General features: G+C 45.4%; 1 protein-coding gene across 1 annotated transcript in view; it reads right to left on the reverse strand.

The window, feature by feature from the left end:
- Positions 1-14,183: 14,183 nt before the first annotated feature.
- The window catches only part of POT1 (protection of telomeres 1), a 386,188-nt gene continuing 380,970 nt past the window's right edge, over positions 14,184-19,401 (reverse strand). Inside the window, exon 19 of the mRNA XM_069627840.1 lies at positions 14,184-14,565. Within this exon, the coding sequence (XP_069483941.1) occupies positions 14,456-14,565 (110 nt within the window). The 3' untranslated portion in view covers positions 14,184-14,455. The remainder of the gene's footprint in view (positions 14,566-19,401) is intronic.

The raw sequence follows: 19,401 nt of genomic DNA on the forward strand, positions 1-19,401 counted from the left end.
CCCGCTCTGAGCGTCCTCCGAGTGGGAGGCTGCCATCTTCCCTTGCCGGGAATGAGGTGACGCATTCCCCTTTTCCACATATTTATGGCCCCGCTCGTGCCCTACCACTTACCTTGTGCTTCGTTGTCTCTCACTGGCGCCAGGAGCAGTAGTGTTCCTGGTGAATCTGCGACTCCCGAATGGCCACCATGGAAAGGGAGAAGGGACTATGAATACTTCCCTTCACCCAAGACCATGGCAGACATCTTTTTTGTAGTTTTATCACAAGCTGAGACACGGCAAACATCCCTTTTTTCCGCTTGTGATAAAAAAACACTATTAGTACCCCGGTACAATGTCCAGGGGTACTAATATAAATTTAAACCTCAGAGGGGGCATTACCAGGTGCTAATGCCCCGGGGCTCACATTAAAGCCCTCACTTTACTTGGGCTTTTAACTACTGTTCTGGGACATTACTTCACAGGTAATGCCCCCCCTCCTTGGGTTATATTGCTTAACAAATACCCTAATTCATGGTACGTCATCATCCTCCGAAGGATGAAGAGCTGGGTTGACCACGCTGCGCTTCGATTCTAAGAAATGGAGGCATGCCCCATGACACACAAAAATATGGAGTGGGGAGTGTTTGGTGAGAACGGTGTTGCTAACGAAGAAGCACAGATAATGCCTCTGGATCATCCATGTCCTCTCCAACCATTCCCTCTCTCAAGTTTAATCAATCATTCAAAGTCCCTCTAATCTGATTAAAGCGCCTGGTGCAAAACCCATCAATCAAATCCTTATGAAATGTGACTTCAAAGAGATTATGGTTCCCCAGATTTAAGGGGGAATTGCACCCAACTAAGTTACACAGCTTTTATTCTTAATAACAAATAAATAAATATAAATCCACCCACCTTAAGTTGTAGTTCCCTGGGCCTGGGAGGGGGTCTCTTGTGTCTGCTGGACGGCGATTTCAAGAACAGCGCCCACCGCCTTAAGATTCCCAACTGCATCTTCCTCTTTTGGTTGCTTAGGGGATGGCTAGGTTGTCGCATGCCTCGGAGGTCTTCCAGTTCTGAGGTGGGACGTGGGGCTCACAAGTCTCTGCTCTTGGGAAGACCTCTCTCTGCTGACCAATACTCAGGGCGGACCCTCGTGGCCTATCACTTCTTAGCTGTATGAAAGCGGAGACCTTTTTTGAGGACTGGGTGACTGCCTCTGGATACCATGACCTAGCTAATATTCCCAGCTTTCTTTAGATTCAAGGGTGGCCTCTGCAGCCACACAAGGTGACCTGGACATGAAGGTACTACTGGCTCTACGGGAATGCTGCTGCTCAATTCTTTTATAGGGGGACGAGCATCTGCAGTAACAATAGGACTGGCATCTGTTCTTCATGTGCCAGATAGTGAGGGTGGCCTGGGATGCTCCCCATTCGTCCCCGGATAAAACATCACATCACATGTGGGCACAACATCACATCCCATGCGGTGCACCCAATCCCATTGGCAACACCAACCCCTCCCCCATTCACCAACGAAGTCAGCAAGGGGACTTCATTAGACCAATCAAACCCTACCCTAATAAGAGAACTACGAACTGAAGTCGACTGGGAGACCAAGTCTACTCATTCTTAAAACGGAAACGATGCCTGTTGGGAAATTAAACTGTTTAACCTTAAGTGAACCAATGACTGTCACATTAACTAAGTTTCGACTATTGAATCCACTAATCATTATTTGTTAGGACCTCAAGACGTAACCAGGATAAAGCGGATTCCAGGTGGACCAGAGAGTGACTGATTAACGCAGACTTGATGAAGAGGTGGCACACATGTGGCCAAGTGCAAAGGGAGAGCGAAGGAAGCCCCTTAGATCCCATACAAAGAGACAATCCCGATCCCGGAGACAAGTTACTCTCTGTCTTCTAGTAAAATACCTTCAGATTTCACTTTTGATTTTAGTTCATATTTTATGTTAGTGGGACGAATCCTCACTGAGGACAGTTCGGCAATGCACAAGATCAAATGCAGGCTCAGCTGCCATCAATCAGACTGCGAAAAATTGGATGATCTTGAAAACGCATCTAGACAGATTAATCTCAAAATCTATGGACTCCCAGAAGACTTAATTTGTCAGTTTCGAAGCAAGGGAAGCCATTCTACAGACCATTGGCCTAATGATCCTGTGAAATTTGAAGAAATTATGTATTTTACAAGATATGATTTCGGAAAGGAAACTTTGGAAAGAAAATGGCAATTGTTTTGGCGCTTCAGAAAAATGCAACAACTTGGCACAAGGATTCTAGACCTCGACTGATCAAAACTACTGTCGAAGGAAAATACTTAATTCTAAAAATGAGCTGAAAGATGCTCAGAAGCTTTTTCTCTTGTCTAAAAAGTAGTTTTGCTTTCTTCTTTTGACTTCTTTCTTGACACTTTTTCTCCCACCTCTCCTGCTCCACTTTTTACTTACTCTGTTCTTTCCTTTTCAGATTCAATGCATGAGCCAGTCAGGGAAATCAGGCTAGGGGTAGTAAGTGTCGTACAAAAAAATATTCAAGGGTAAGGAGTCTCTGGGTGTGATGGGAGGCGGTGGTGGAGGGGCGTAAGGTGAGGATGAGCCAGAATTGCTTTGGGAGCCGATTCAGTTGTTTCAAGATTAAAGGCAAAGGTGCTTGAAAGCCTTGATTCTAGGCTGCACATTTCTAATGATCCAAGTAATCTAGAAACAATTGGGGTATTAAAACCACAAAAAAAGTGTTTTTGAAACTAGTGATGGTTGTATAATACACTCTGCAAAATTCACATACTTGGGGCATGGCGAAAAATCAACAAACACAAGAGTCCCCTAAAATGTTTGCACTAAAGGTTGTGAGCTGGAACATCAGTGGTCTTAACCCTAAAAACAAACCGCTACAAAAAAAACTTGAAATGAAAAGACAGTTAAAATATGTCTATAATAAACCCATCTAACATTTAAAGATACATTCGCTTATTATAGCAGGTACATCTAATGGATTACTGCCACGGCTCAGGCAAGAGGTCACCATATTGAAACACTTTGAGTCACTGGCCCTTCAAGGGACCAAAGTGTAAGCCCTGTAGAACACGTGATTATCCATGCCAATAAACCAGTGCTCCCCAAAGTAGCCAGAACTTCTAATTTCCAAACATGCTCACATTCCTGGAGTAACATGAGCCTGCGAGTAATGGAGAGAAAGTAGAAAGAACCCAGGAGTAAGAGGAAGTACCTGCTTGTGCCGTAACCCTCTAGTGTCCCAGCATACAGGAAAGACGAGGCAGATAGAGGGAGAGCCGGCGCAAGCAGTCTTCTGCGTACAGTAGCATAAGGAAACAGTAAATCCAAGATGATGACCTACATGTTCAGCTCATGGACCGGCTATGAGTAAGCTCACAAAACTGAGCTGGAGGACAAGTGTGGATCTAAAGTAAAATGGGACTGGAGGCTTTGGAGAGAGGAGAAAGAGATGTATGTTGGAGGAGGAAATGGTGCGGTGGAGTATGGCGACTAAGAGATGTGGAGAATTGTTGAGAGGAGGAGATGACAAGTGAATTGGAGGGAGAAATGTGAGCCAATAGAAGTACTGAGGTTGGAGAATGGCTACAGGAGTTGGAGGGAGGGTGTTGGAACAAACAGAAGAAGGGAGCAGGTTTGAGTAAGAACACAGGAGTTATAGTGAGGAAGGTGAAACATAAGAGGAAAAGAGACAGTTCAAGTACGTTCTAAAACGGAGAACAACATAAAATAGAGGTGATACACAGACAGAAGACATACAATAGGAGACGAGGTGGGGACGTTGGAGGGGACCCAATGCTAAAGAGGGAGTGAGTGGAAGGATGGACATATAAGCACATGGCAAGGCCTGGCATTGAGGTGGAAAGGAGACAGGAGGCGAGGAAGGGAGATGAAGTTCAGGACCCCTTACAAATTAGATTGATGCAAACCATCGAGGTGATGGATTACACCAACCTGGGGAGCAGGAAAAGGATGTTGGATCATGGAACCAGTACAAGAAAGTGGTGCTGGGGACACTGAAGCCCCTCTGAAGACAGAGCGCGTTAAACAGAGCTATGCATCCAAGAAAGGTCCTTGGGCACTGGATGGGACAATAGTTTGATATCCGAATTCAGTTGAATCCATCCTGTTTTGGAAAAGTACATTTAACACAAATTTGTTTTAAACCCAATATGTTTAACTGTACTTCTGTGCCATTTATCGAGTCTGTGTGGCTTCGTACCACCTAGGACAATGCTTTGCCTTGTCCGATGAGCTCGACATCCAGTAGTCTACCAGGATGCTGCAGCCTTTGATGAACTCCTGCTGGGGCAAGACATGTGTCGCCACCCCTCTTGCTCGAATGGCCTCTGTGTGCGTGACTGTGGCTTCCTCTGTTCTCCTAATGGGATTTCCATCCACCACACTCAAGTACATGTCAGGCTGCAGTAATCCTAGCGTGTCATCAAGTGTGCGCATATCTTTATCATTGGACCCACACCTCTGCATACACACAATGACATGGAAACTGTGTTCTATGTTCAAGAGAGGATTAGCAATAAGAATTCATGTAACAGGAAAACATCTTGTTGGACATGTTTTGAAACAGTAGAGCAAGGGCGATCATTATTCAAGACAACGCATAACAACAGCTCTTCAAAGCTGAGCCCCTCATAAAAGCAGGGGCCACTAATCCCACGATCTGAGAATTTGCATGTGATCTGCATGTCTTACAAACCTGCCAGATTCCGCGCTCCCGCCGTGCCCTCGGGGAGAGCGACTTCTCTGTTTTCATTCGCATGGAGTGGCAATGACTAATTAGACCAGAAAGCAGCTGGGCTGATAAATGCTGCCAGCACTCTTTCCTCCCGGCTCTTCTGCTGCAAGTGTTTCCACACAGTGCTTCTTGAATGAACAGGCGACACCATGGAAGATGTTGCCTGCAAGGCCGCCAGACACATTAAGCCCACAGGGCTCTTCTCGAGAAGAGAAATGTATCTTGGTTCCCTGAAAATGCAAATGAATGAATCTGTTTATTAGGCCCGCCATTACTTTCGTCGTTGAGGCACATCAGCAGACTTTCAAGGCCAGTAGTGGAGAGGAGCATCCAGCCCCCAGCTTATAATCTGAGGAACTCTTCCAATGTTCTTGCTTTGCTTGCACTCTTGTCCCAAGCTCCTTTCTTGCTGCATTGTCCAACTTGAATTCTCTTCCTTTACTTCACACCCATCCTGGACACAAAGTAGTACAGGGTAGTGTGACTAATTCTTAGATGTCGTCACTTCTCCCCAAGCGGGGATCCCTTCCCTTGAGGCCAGGGAGTGGAGGTCACTACCCAATAGCCCCCCTCGGGGTGGTACTCAGCAGGAGGATCTCATGGGAGAGACTCCCTTCTAGGGACAAGGGCGAACATCTAACACACGTCCCCACTCTTTAAACCCCAATCGCACACCTAACCAGCCCATGTACCTGTGCAGGGCCATAGATTTGACTTTTACTGAGACGAGGTAGAGCAAGGACTACCCAAGGGAGATTGATGATAGACGTACTGGGATGAGGAGGAGATGCAGAGGAATAAAGATCAAATGACCAAAGATATTGAAGAAGGATTTGAATCCTAATGCCAACCCATTGCATTCCTAGCAGCCAATAAAATATACAAAGCAGCGATTATAATTCATAAAGCTAATGCATTCAACACATGCATTAGCAATGCCACCTCGAAATCCAAAGAGCTCTTCACAATCCTCAGAGAATCGGAAAATCAGATCCAATCCTCTGCGCCGGTTAACTCTAGCAAAGAGTGGTGTACTACCATTCAGAATGCCCCAGCTTCCAAAATTCAATTACTACAAAACAAAATCACCACAAAAAGAAAGCTTCTAGCTAACAAAAACATACCCACCGCTACTTTTGACTCAATTAATGACAATGTCAACATGCTATTCCAATTGACTCCTGTTACTCAAGATGTAGTGTTAGACACTATATTGAAACTAAAAGCTTCTAATTGTAAAGGTGATAACTTCCCAGCCCATCTAGCCAAACTATGTGCCCCTACACTCACAACCATCATTACTAATTTTGTTAATGTCTCGTTTAATACAAACACGGTCCCAGGTAGTATAAAAGAAGCATGGGTGACCCCTCTCTTGAAAAAACCATGCCTGAACTCGACAGTGCCAACAAACTACCGACCAATAACCACGGTCCCGTTTCTGTTGAAGATAATAGATAAAATAGCCTACACCCAAATTCAATCCCATCTCGAACAAAACCAGCTCTTAGGAGCGAGACAATCTGGATTTCGGCCCAACCACAGTACCGAAACGGCACCTCTCGACCTGAAAATCCATATGAATTCCATAAGAGATGCAGGCAAGCTCTGTATTCTTTTGTTGTTAGACTTGTCTGCCGCCTTCGATCTTGTTGACCATGACAAACTCTGCACTACACTAGCTAATGACTTCAAATGTTCAAAGGAAGCCACCCTCTGGGTCAAATCCTTTCTAGCTGATCGCACTTCCAGAGTCTCCATTGGAAAGCAAGCAGCAGACCCTCTCCCAGTACCTACAGGAGAGCCACAAGGATCATGTCTGTCACCCACCCTTTACAATGCTTACACTAAGCTCCTATTTTCAGCACTTGATGCCATGGGTGTCATCTACACCCACTTTGTTGATGACACCCAGATCCTCATCCCGATCACAGCGAATTACAAGCTGGACACTATTACCATCAATAAAATGTACGCAATAATACAGAATTGGATGGCTCTTAACAGCCTATGCCTCAACGATGAGAAAACTGAGATTTTCATTGTGAGTCTCCCTAACCAAAATCAACGCCCTCCACCCGGATTACGCATCAATCAACATTGATGGTACTCCTATTCCAGTCCTCAAACAGGTAAAAATGTTAGGTGTCCACCTAGATGCCAACCTCACCGTGACCAAACATGTGAATGCATTATCCTCAGCCACCTCCTACACCGCTAAATTAATTGCGTTAAGTCGCCAATTCCTCACGCCCAACAATTGTACTACCTTAGCCAGGGCCTTGATATTGTCCAAATTGAACTATTGCAATGCACTTCTGTTCTGCACCTCCAACACCAAAGTGGCCAAACTACAACTAATGCAAAATAAAGCATTACGAGCAGCCTTGGGACTAAAAAAAAAATCAGACCATATCTCCAATATCAGAAGAGAGACGCACTGGTTACCTATCAAAGCTAGAATTATCTTCAAAGCCCTTTGTGTTACTCATAAATGCTTAGCGAAGAAAGCACCTATATATATCAACAATTCAACAGCCCAAAAAATGTCAAACAGAAGACTCAGATCAAACTAAAATTCTCTTCTCCTTGTCCCGCGATACAAATACTCCAGAGTAGGGGGAAGTAGCTTCCCAGTCTTGGCCCCCAAACACTGGAACACACTCCCCACAAACATCAACAACGAAGCCCCCTTCCAGTGTTTCGAAAAGCTACTAAAAACTTGGTTATTTAACCAATTCTAGTTAGCTGTCACCCAACTAACACCAGTTCGGCCACCCCCTTCTCAGATAGATACCAATGTAAGTATGAACTGTACAGCTAATATGTACATATGTATAATGTAATGCCAACAAATGTCTCCGTAATATCTAAGACTATGTAGAAATTAATGTAAATGTATGTACTGTGAATGCTACCCACATATAATCAAGATGTCTGTAACTATGCAGTGATACCCCAGGGTTTGGGTGTTTGACAAATGTAATAAATAAATAAATTGCAAACCAACTGCTATAAAGATTAACAAAGGACTTCAAGAACTGAGACAGCCAACAAGAACGAGATGCAATCCATCCCAGGAAGTTCACGGAGAGGACAACAAGGAAGCTGCTAGCAGCCCTCTCCCCAAGTCCAGAGGCTGGCGAGGGGAATCTTTGACCCGGTGGCATGGGACAAGTATGAGGCAGAGCTGCAAGCTGAAGCGATGTGGCATGACCCGAAACGGGTGGACCGAATCATCGCAGAACAATGCTGTGACCAACAGCAACGACCTGCAGCAGAACCGTGCAGGAGAGCACAGAGCAGAAGGAAACAGCGTGAGCAAAGACCTGCAGCCCCATCAAGAGCTGGCAAAGAGCTCCCGGGAGGCAGGTAATGGAAGAGAGAAAGTCTGGGTGGGGACCAGGTGTGACAGAAGTAGCTAATCATGAAAAAATGCCTCTGGAGTCATCTTCCTCCGCACAGTGGTTGGTCGCAGACCGTACATTGAAGGTCAATTCTCAACCTGACAGTACCTGGTAGGAGAGTGAACCAAGTCTGCTAAAATCAAGCCACAGAGTAGTACAGGCCTCGGATCCGCACCCACAAGAAAAGAAGATTACTAAGCATCTTTTGTGTTGCGGAACTTGGCAGGAGAGTACACCCAGCACTCTAGGGGGAAGAATCGAAACCAGGGTCTGGGACCTCATCACAATAGGATCTTTGTTTTGTGTCAAAAGGCCAGGGCAAGGGAGTAATTCCCCCGCTGTTGTGAACTGTGAAATAAAGCCTGAGAAAGACCAGGGCAAGATTCCCCCATGTGTGGTGAACTGTGAAATAAAGCATGAAAAAAAGTCAAGGGAAGGGAGTCAACCCCCACACCCTCAGTGTTGTGAACTGTGAATTAAAGCCTAAGAAAGGCTATGGGAAAAAAGATATTCCCCCTCGAGTTGTGTACTCTGAACAAAGCCTGAGGAAGGCCAGGGGAAGGGAGTCATTCCCTCAGGTGTTGTGAACTGAGAGAGTAAAGTCTGAGAAGACCAAGAGAAGGAAGTCATTCTCCTGGCAATTGAACCCACAAGAAGGATCAAATCGGTGGTCCTGGGGAAGGGAGTTATTCCTCCTGGGCTACAAAGTATTGAACTTTCTGACGCAGAGTGTCAGAGGATCTGAAACCCTTTTTGTTTGCTTATGAAATACTAAAACCAGGGGAAGGGATCCATTCCCCCGGGTGGAGAATTTACAACCAGAACTGTGCCACCTAGTCCAGGAGGAGGGAGAACTTTGGTACGACTGTTTAATTTAGTTATAAGTGTAAGGGACAGAGATAGGGACATTTTGACACAGGACGGTGGACTTTTTTAAGATGCTCTGACATATTGACAGATGCCTTAGCACTTTAGTTGAGGCAGGGAAATCCCTCTTAGATATAGGGAGGGATAGGTTTACTTTTATTTTCATTTTAAATAAACATCTATAGCGATCAATATGCCACCTGTGTGTCAGTCTCCGAAATCTGCACCCTTACAGTCGTCATCCAGTTGAATATGAGTACATTCTGTCGTACTATGTGGTGCGATAAAAGAACAAGTCCCACTTTTTCTGCAAAAACAAATGCACTTATTTCCTTGAGTCATCAATTGAATCTTTTGGTTGTTCCATATGATAGAGGATGATACAAGAATGTGCATCTGTGTTTAATATCGAGGAGTGGTAGAAATTCACACATCTTAGTTGAATTCAATTGTAATCCATTGTCTGAAACTATCAACTCAGGTGTACCCTCACTCACAAACACTCTCTCTAGAAACCAAGGATATTGTTTGTATTTACTTCTCTCATTGGTTGAACTACAGGCCATTGGGAAACATGGTTCATTACAGACACCAAACACTTTCAATCCTCAGATAGCAATTGGCATGATCCATACATGTCTATTGCTATTTCCTTACAATCCCCTGAGGGTAGACCCACAGGTGTCATGGGACTTGCACGAGTCACCACTCATTTGTCACTGGATTGACATGGAGCACACATTTTCACTCTTCTCTCCACTTCAGCACCCATTCACGGCCGCCAAAGGTCTGCTCTCAATTTCCTTCTGGTTCCGTTTATTCCAGGATGCCTCACATGAGCAAGATTCACCAATTGTGTCTTAATGGTGAAGTGGGTGTCAACACTTCAATTATTTCATTCTCCCCTGAGATGTCCCTCAAACACAACTTCATCACTTGTATCAAGACTTCATCCATTTTGGCTGCGTCTCTCCTCTCCTCTAATGAAATAGCCGTCTCCTTCAGCCACACAACCTCAGAATATATTTCAATAGCACCCGTTGCCCAAGACACCTCACATTCAGAGTCACACTGATCGCTCATTCTATTCTGGCTACTGGCCACCTTGGAAGGCCAGTAGCCAATCGGTTTCTTTGTTGTTCCTCCTGGGTATAGATTTTACTAGTCTTTGCAAACTTGCTGTCAATTCTCTACCACCTCCTTGTGCTTAAACATGAATCAGTGGTTTGTGGTCCGTCCTGATTGTGATTTGTGTACCCCAAATGAACACCTTAAAATGCTAAACTGTCTACCTACAAGCAAGAGTTTATGCCTCTATGACAGAGTAATTCCTCTCCCTCTGAAATAACATTCTTGACACATAGGCCACTGTTTTGAGATAACCAGTCCCCCTTTGTGATAGAGTGGACTCTAACCAAAAGCTGCTTGCATCCATACGTGGCCTAAATTACTTCCCAGGCTGTAGTCGCTACGGTGTTGTGATTGTCTGATTTCTGTCTTCACCTTCTGGAAGCCCTCTGCTTGCTTTTTAATCAATCAAATGTCTCTCCTTTTCTAAACTGTCTTAAAGGTTCTATTTTGTGAGCAAATGAATCCACAAATCGCGAGTAAAATTCTTCTAGTCACAGAAAAGAGCACAGCTGTTCTATGCTAATGGAACTAGGAGCTGTTTTAATGGCATCCACATGGGTCTGGTTTATGCTTTGTTCCCTCTACAGATATACAGTGCCCCAAATAGTCAACCTCATTAACTTGAAACATGCATTTGTCTGCTCGCAGTGTCATACCACTCACTTTGAAAGCTTTCTTTATTTTAATGCTAAATGATTTATTTATTTGCATTTTTAAAGCGCTCACACAGCCCGTGGGCATCGAGGCGCTGTTACAGGAATTGTTTTGATTTTTAGTTGTGTAATTGTTTATTTTTGTTGTCTTAGTTGCATATTTATAACACGCTTAATGCCAGAGGTTTCTAAGCGTGGACCCGGGAATCGAACCTGTGTTGCTTCGTGTCGTCTTGCTTCCAAGGCAAATACGTTGCCCCTGAGCTATCCTCCCTGGACATACGTTGCCCCTGAGCTATCCTCCAGGATGTGCTCTCTATTCTTACCATATACCAATATGTTGTCTTGAAATGCTACTGCACCTGAAATGTCTCTAGGTCGGTTTGGCATTACCCTTGATGATGACTAATGATGCACATGCTGGCCCAAAGTGCATTCTTTTAACTTGAAATAGGCCATTTGTGGTTATAAACACTGTCAATGATCAGGACGACTCATGTTGTGTCCCTTGATACTCACTTGTCATAGGGCCAACATTTCTTGCAGATTTTGTAATGGATGACAATCTGCTACTACAAATGCATTAAAGCTGTATAATCTACACACATCTTTAGTTTATCAACAATTGTTTATGCCAATACCACTGGCGATACCCATTTTTGCACTCTCAATGGCCATCACCACCTCATCTGCAAGCATTTCTCTTAACAATTCATTACGTTCTTCCCTTATATTAATTCACACTTTCTGCACCTTGATTCCGACTTTGACAGTGCAGTCCCTTAACACTATTCTGTGCACAAAACAGTTCAACTCTCCCCAACTGCTTCTTAAATACATCTAGACATTTTCCCACCATCTCGAACATGACTTATTCACTTACACACAACACGTGTTCCTTTTCTCCTGGCTGCAAACTCATTTGTAAATGTGCCCGGTGTATCCAATGCAGGATTCGCGCTACTTGAGCGGCAACATACACTTTTCCTTGAGTCCTATGATCCTTGGACCCAATCACACAGTGGACATCCCCCAATATCTCTTTTTCCACCTCTGGATAAATAATTTGCGCACTCCCAAAAATGTTCTTAAGTCTTCAAACCTAATATTGAATACTTGGAAGATGAATCGGCCAGAACTATTTTCCTACAACCAATCAATGACGCTAGACACCATGTCCTATGACGAATTGAGGGGATTCTTCCCTTCTCCCCAAGGGAGAGCCCCCCCCCTGTGAGGCTAGGGAGGTAAGTCCGCTCTGCAACACCCTCCCTAGGAGTTGAGGTAAGTGGGACCTCACCGGGAGACTCTCCCCTTTTGCGGACAAGGACGCCTGTCAGGAACTAGCTTCAGCATGGGAATATCAACTCTTAGCAAACAAAGACTGTGCCGAAGAAGAGGCTGAAGGATGCTATTCTTCAAAAGGAAAAGAAATATCTTGTTAATGAAAAATGGTCAATCTATCCAGACAAGAGGAATCAGAGAAGAACACTTGTCATATAAGGAAGGGGAATTAATTCGAAGAGAAAGAATGCAGTATGTGTCCAGCAGGGGGGGAGGGGGGAGTACCCTGCTGACATGAGTATAAGAAGAGGGAGAGGCATTGCGGGACGCGGATCCTTTGAAATCCAAACTTACTGGCTGGCCAGTAAACGAACACTGAACTGTCAGCGTACCGGAGAACAGGTGTGAAGAAGAATCAGTGGTGGCGTCACCCTGGGAGAGTCGGGGTGAGCAGCGGACCGGTGCAACAATGCCAGGACCATCGGAGGGACACTGTAGTATGCAGCGTGCCTCTCTGCGGAGATACCGAAGGATATAGAAGTGCGAGGACCGCAGGAGAGGGATGTCGAGAATGCCGGCTCGCCAGAGTGACGATGAAATGGAACTGCTGCCAGACCCGTAAGAGTCCCAGAACCATTTCCAAAGAAGAGAGAAGGTAACGGGAGACCGGGGATGCAAAAGAAGAAGAATGAAGAGGCGATCACAGAACTAACAACTCATTCCTTTATAAATAAGGAAGAAGGGTTAATACATGTGAACTGTGCTAATTTATGGAACAAAACAAGATTATTCGCTGGCGGGGATAACAGCAGAAATACAATACATTTGCGAAATGTAAACATTGATAAGATAAAGAAGGAAAGAATATTGTTTCGAGAGAGGTAGCCGTATGAAAGAGAGAAACTTTATAAACGTGAATACAAGAGAGGCCGCGAGATCCCCAAAGAAGGAGGTGAACCACAAAATATATTTCTATGTAGGAAAGAAGGGAAGCATGTTAGATAGCCAAAATAACAAAGTGTGAATCAAAGAGGAGAGAATATCAAAGCCTACATAGCCTACACCACCCAACAAACGGTGGGTCTCAACACTTAGTAGGAATGTTATTTTTTGTGTTTCTCCCCCCTTCCTCCGCCACCTTGTCTTGATGCGCCAGGAAACACTTTCTGCTGTATAGGCGTATTATAAATACCCAATAAATAAAACAATGAAGCGAGTAAAGATTTGTTTGTCAGACACAAATTGTCCACAATGAGAAAAGAACTGTTTGAACTGATGAAGAAAGTGACCAAGAAAGAAGCACAGAGCAAGAGACCCACTGCAGGTAGCAGGAGAAAGGAGCTCATTCTCCTGCCCTTCTGTTGTTAAGATGAGTGACAGGGTCAGATCGGAGTAGCTTGGACGGTTGACAGATACTTTTAGCACCTTAGTTATTCTTTAAGTAGTGAACACCTTTTAGCATAGGTATAGCTCGGACTTTCTGACTATTATTTAATAAAATGTACCTAGAATGTCTTCAAAGAGTCCGAGTCCTTCTTCTGACCCGTCACAGGTTCCCTCACTTATTAACGTCTTCTGTGTCATCCAGCATGAGAACAAAATCACCATTCTTTACGCGATTCTATAGCTGGCTCAATGTCATTTAATCCTGCTCTTATTATTCACTGAGCATTTTCGCAAAATAAATGTCCTCTTCTTTCTCAGGTGTTCGGAAGTTTCTATCACAACACAGACGTCCTTTAGTGATTGATGAGGAAGTACCCAGAGACATTCAGAGAGACATTCAGAGAGAGAGAGAGAGAGAGAGAGAGACATTCAGAGAGAGAGAGAGAGAGAGAGAGAGAGAGAGAGAGAGAGATGTGCGTCTCCCCAATTATGCCCATTAAGTTATGCTGATGGCAATAATGACCACCAGAGCAGCCCTTAACAGCCCACCACCCGATGCAATGCCGCCTCGTTGCCACTATGACCCACTGCCACGATCACCATATTAGAAAGACCCTTTAAATTACCACAATGTTCAATCATTGGCATGTTGGACTTAGTACGATGCAGCACACCTAATCAGGTACAAGCCATTTATTTTTGGCAATCGTAAGGCAGCCATCGATTAGCAATGAATTACAAACATCATTTGAACATTCAAAGAAATCTCAAAATATCTGATGTAAAAATATCAAAAAACATTTTGTATTATATTTTCCAGTAAAAAAATAAAAGTACAATTTGTTCAGCAAATGCTTCACCCATTTTTAACGCTGGTCCTTTTTCATAGGTCTATTGTATTACTTTTCTTGCTATGGGTGGGTATTCTCTTCAGGCGGCATCCGGACAGTCTAGGCGTCTTCAACAACCACAGTGTCAAAAATCTGATAGCAAATTGTAGAGTTTATTTCATCTTTGACGTTGTAGGATTTGATGCAACATTCCAACCACGGGTGGTCCTCTGCAAGAAAGAGAAAGTGCCATTTCATTTTTAGGTTCTTACATGCAACTGTAAATTCCTAAACCTATCGGTTCACACACTTATTCAATCTTCAGTCCATCGTCTGGGGAGGTGAGGGTTCCTGCCAAACACTTTCATTAAATAGGCTTATGTGATGTGTCTTAGAGAGCCCAGTATCCCAGCAAGGGGTACCTTCTAAGTGCCTTAACAAAATGAGCAAAGCCACATTACATGACCCTTTTCGTGACCCTCCACGTTCCCAAAGCATGGTACCCCCTCGATGCAGAAGCCGACGCCTGGGAAGATGAAAGGGGTTAGAGCAGGATTCCCTAGGGAGACATTACGAGGACGACCCCAAGATCCAGTCATTCAGCAGGAAAAGCCATCTCTCCAAAACATCTATACGTAGCAGAAACTCCTCATGCTGCTTTAGATGTAGCAAATAGCCTCGCTCCCCCGAGACCAAAGGCAAGCTACCTCAAAATTAAACACCAGGCAGAGGAGAAGGTATACACCCGCCAAAACATCTTTCACACTCAATGAGTGCCTCGCCCCTGCTCGTCAAGGACAAGAGAGTGGAAAACCACCGCATCTCCCTTCAGCAGGGCAGTTTGCATATGCAAAACTCTGGTATGGCGTCCAGAGTAAAGGGAAGAGGAAGAAGAGGGCAATTCCTGTTTGGACCTGTTTGAACCTCGATGACCCAGGCCCAACGCCCTGCTCACACAACAGGCAAGCACGCGCCTTCATAGGTTTCCTCCCCCTGTCCGCACAGGCTATCCCACCATCACCAGCCAATGTCAACGTCATCACCCCACAATGCAGCAACCTCACCCCATCAGCCGCAAGCCAATCAGCACCCCCTCACCGTCCACAACACGGAAGTTGATGTTCGCCAACGTCAGCTCAGCTATCATCCATGCAGCAGACATTGCCGACCTCATCACCGCTAAGATGGATTTCTGAACTCGGACCTGGTCGGCAGAGGTTCAGAAGGCCAGCCTAGTTTCCTGGAACAGGGTAACCTTCTGGACAAGCCAGACCAATCAGGGTAGCATTGGCGGCCATCAAGACTAGGTCTCGGGAGGGGTGAGGGTGATCGGAAGCCCACAAGGAGCACACACAATAAACAACACCATAAATTACTCTCAGTCAGGTGTATATCAAAAATATACATACATTTATTAAAGGCCCTTTAAAGTCAAACACAAAGTAATTATTCAGCAGTAATAATAAAACCAAGATAACACTAATCTAGCAAACATATATACAGTAACCAATGGCCAACAGGGATATTACTCAGTAAAGTTACACAACCTGCAAAAAAAGGGGTTACACAGTGCGAATATCTCTGTGGCAGTCCTTCACAATTCACACCCTAGCAGTCCAGTCCCTAATATAAGTAGAGCCTTGAGCTCAAAAGTACTGTCAGTGCTGGCGCACGCGATCGTGCAGTTAAGTCAAAACGGGGTCTCTTCACGGGGCTGTAGTGGCTCAGAAAGGCAGGTGAGGCAGTGAATAATAAGTTCCCACTGTTCGAGGAGGGTCTCCCCAAGAGGTTAGAACAGGATCCAAGAGTTGGGTCCTAAGGGGACACTTGTGCGTAAACATTGATGGATACCCCAGGGGCCACCGGTAAGGGTTGCCAGTACTCACTGACCCTCGGGGCACTCCAGACCAAACTTTGGCCGTCGAGTACACTTCAGTCACAGGTTCAAATCCAGCAGTTGTGCAGCTCAGTGGCTTTCAGGGGCTGCATTCCGGGAATGATTCTATGGCAGGACAGTGGCGATTTCTCCGCTCCTGATGAAGGGATCAGGCCAGTTCAGCTGAAGAGTGTGAGGACACAGGGGGGTGGGGCATGGCAGCAAGGAACCCACGAAGTTCGTCACCACCGCTGGGCAACACAGTGACCGAGTATGCTTGGGTTCAGGCGTGCTCTCCCAATTCCTGACCTAGTAATGCTAGGTTTATGAAACTCGTGAGAGTGCCTTATACCCAGAGCTTGCAGTCTCCAAAGACTCAAGTCAAAACTCGAGACAGCGGCGGTTCCAGGGCAAAGGTCCTGTACAAGCTGCTCAGTTCCCTGGGCGGACCAGGAACACTTCCGAAAAGGCTCCCTTACAGGTTAAGTTGGAGGTGCCGAGAATAGTTGGTCTGACTAGTCCAATGGGTCAGAGCGCCCTTGCAGGCCTTCTAGGTTTGATCCAAAACAGGGGGTCCGAAGGGACAATAGCAGGCTCATGGTGCCAAACCTTCCAGCGGGTCACGAGGGTTCCACGGCTCTGCTTATTCATTTCAGGATACTTGGCTCCTTCACTAAGTTCAATGTGAACTCAGAAGTTTGACCTAGAATGGGTTTAAGATGCCTTCTCCTTCGTGCCAAAATGATAGCAAAGAGAAACCAATAGCATATCTGCTCACATACAGCCATCCCAGACGTGGACCAATCACGGGGGTCACAGTCATCCCAGCACACCAGACATCCTGGCACTGAGGATGTGTATTGGAACTAGACAGCTCCAGCCCACATCCTGGGCGCACACACACAAGGCATGCAGAAGCCCGCGAAAGCTTCGGTTTGCGCGGGGGTCTGCATGACCAAATCAGGAAATGTCCTGGGTCTGCTAGACCTGGGGAAGACAAATGGACAAGATGGCCAAAGGACAGAACAAAGGACCTCGTGGCATGGCCATTTTAGGCACTGGCCATGGTAAACGTGGTTTGGACCATTGAAAAGAGTTGATGACACATCAAAAGTAACAGCTGCCACCAGCTCTGTCTAAGGCACACTTGTACATTCACCAAAAATCCTTCGACGGTGTCTAGGGCCTTAAAAATGAAAAAGGGAACCCAGCGTTCATATGGGAATAATGAAGAAGTACCCACATTTCTTATTTAAGCAGCATGCCTAGGCGGCCAATGCCATAATCTTTTGTTATTTTACAGCGAGCTGCCAGGCTCTGTTTTCTTTCGAGAAGATTGAGAAACCCAGGTACACAAAGTAGTCCACTTTTACTACGGGTGGCCCACCAATGGACCACTTGAAGTGTCCTCCTGCTTTTCTAGGAACCTTATGCAAAATTAGTATTTTCGATTTGGGGACACTTCTCGTTAACTTATTCTTTTTGGTGTATGCCTCCAAGGCATTCCACTCACGCTCACGTGGCAACCCTATTGCCGCGTGGTCCATTAAAATCAGGTCATCAGCATACAGTAAATAATCATTTGGTTTAGGGGCAAAAAAATTGATATCCAAAAAGGCTTCACCCAAATCAGACAGAAAAAGGAGGAATGGGGTCGCGGCCAATAGGCAACCTTGATTCAGTCCTCTTGGTCCGAATTGATCGGAGCAGATAGTCTAACCTTTCTGTCCAATCGCACACACAAGGTGGTCGCAGTATGTAGCGCTCTCAGGATCACTAGCAGTGCAGGGGGAGAACCCCATTCATCCAGTTTGGCCCATAACATGTTCCTCAGGACACTGTCGAAAGCAAAAGAAAAATCTATGAAGACGGCGTAAAGTGGTTTGCTGCTTTTCATCGCCCCTTTTTTTAACAGTTCCAGCACAAAACCGTTCATACCAGTCCCCACTCCCCGACAAAACCCTGTTTGGAAGATATCCATTCTTCCGTTCTCATTTGCCCAGTTTCGCAGGTCTCTTAACACTATCTTGGCTGGGCAAGCCAACCTGGGAAATTAGTCTAAAATTTGAACTACTAAGGCAAGAAGCTTTTTTAAATATTGGGACGACAATGGCTGTTAGCCAAGACACTGGCACGGCATTCTCCCCGAGAATCGTTCTGAACATACTATCGAGAACGCCTACCCCAAGTATCTGGACTATTTTTGAGAACGCACATCACCAATCCATCTGGCCCCGGAGCCATAGGTTTTTTGCTCCTAGATATTAAATGGAGCAAGTTAACCCCCACTCTACCATGTCCTCAATCCACACTTTCTCAATGTCACCAGCTGGCTTGTACATCTCAGTGAAGTGGGCCACCCACATTTCTTCCGATATCTGGTTTATTGGGGACCCTGTTTGAACCTTGTCATTATCTTTGATTAAGTTCCAGACGCTGTGCGAGTTGTTACTAGCCATGACCTCCAACATTGTACGGGCCTCCCTCCGGGTCATTTGGTGGCGGTAATGTCGTAGCCAAGCCTTATAAGCAGCACCCTTCTACTTATTAAGATAGTTCTGGTTATTCTCCACCCTACTAGGTTACTTTGCTGCAGAATATTTTTGCTTACTCTGGCAAGCCTGGTCTGGCAAACCCTACTTGGTTTAGTCTGGCTGCCTTCCTACTCACAACTGTGGTCTTAACTAGCCTTGTATTGCGCTAATGTCCGAGGGTCTTTGCTCCGCAGATGTTTGAACTGCAGCTCCCCTCTGGCCTAAAGGTGCGGGATCATGGGAGTAGCAGTCCAAAACACCTGGAGAGCTACAGATTGCAGAGCAAAGTTTGAGGGTTTGCTTAGCTACCAGTCCCTAAAGTATAACAGGTTTGCCTAGGTGTCCTGTAATCTAGTCCTGGACCCTCGAGCTATGGCCTAACTGGTGCAGTCTGTTCCCTTTCTTAACCAGCCTTTGCATCAGGCTTCCTTAGCCGCAGTCCAACTCTGCCATCAGCCGTCTCTGGTGACAACTTCCCTCTGGGACGTTGCTTCTGTCTCACGTCTGAACACGTTCCAAGAGTGGAGGTCACCACCTCCATTAATACTGTGAGTTACTGGAAAAGTAATTCAGAACGTGTCCTGACAATGGGTCTGTTTTCTTATCTGCTTCGTACGGTATGGTTGGTCCACACAATGTGGGTCTACCCCTGTTCC

This window comes from Ambystoma mexicanum, chromosome 12, assembly GCF_040938575.1.
Source record: "Ambystoma mexicanum isolate Mex_15411 chromosome 12, UKY_AmexF1_1, whole genome shotgun sequence".
NCBI lineage: Eukaryota > Metazoa > Chordata > Amphibia > Caudata > Ambystomatidae > Ambystoma > Ambystoma mexicanum.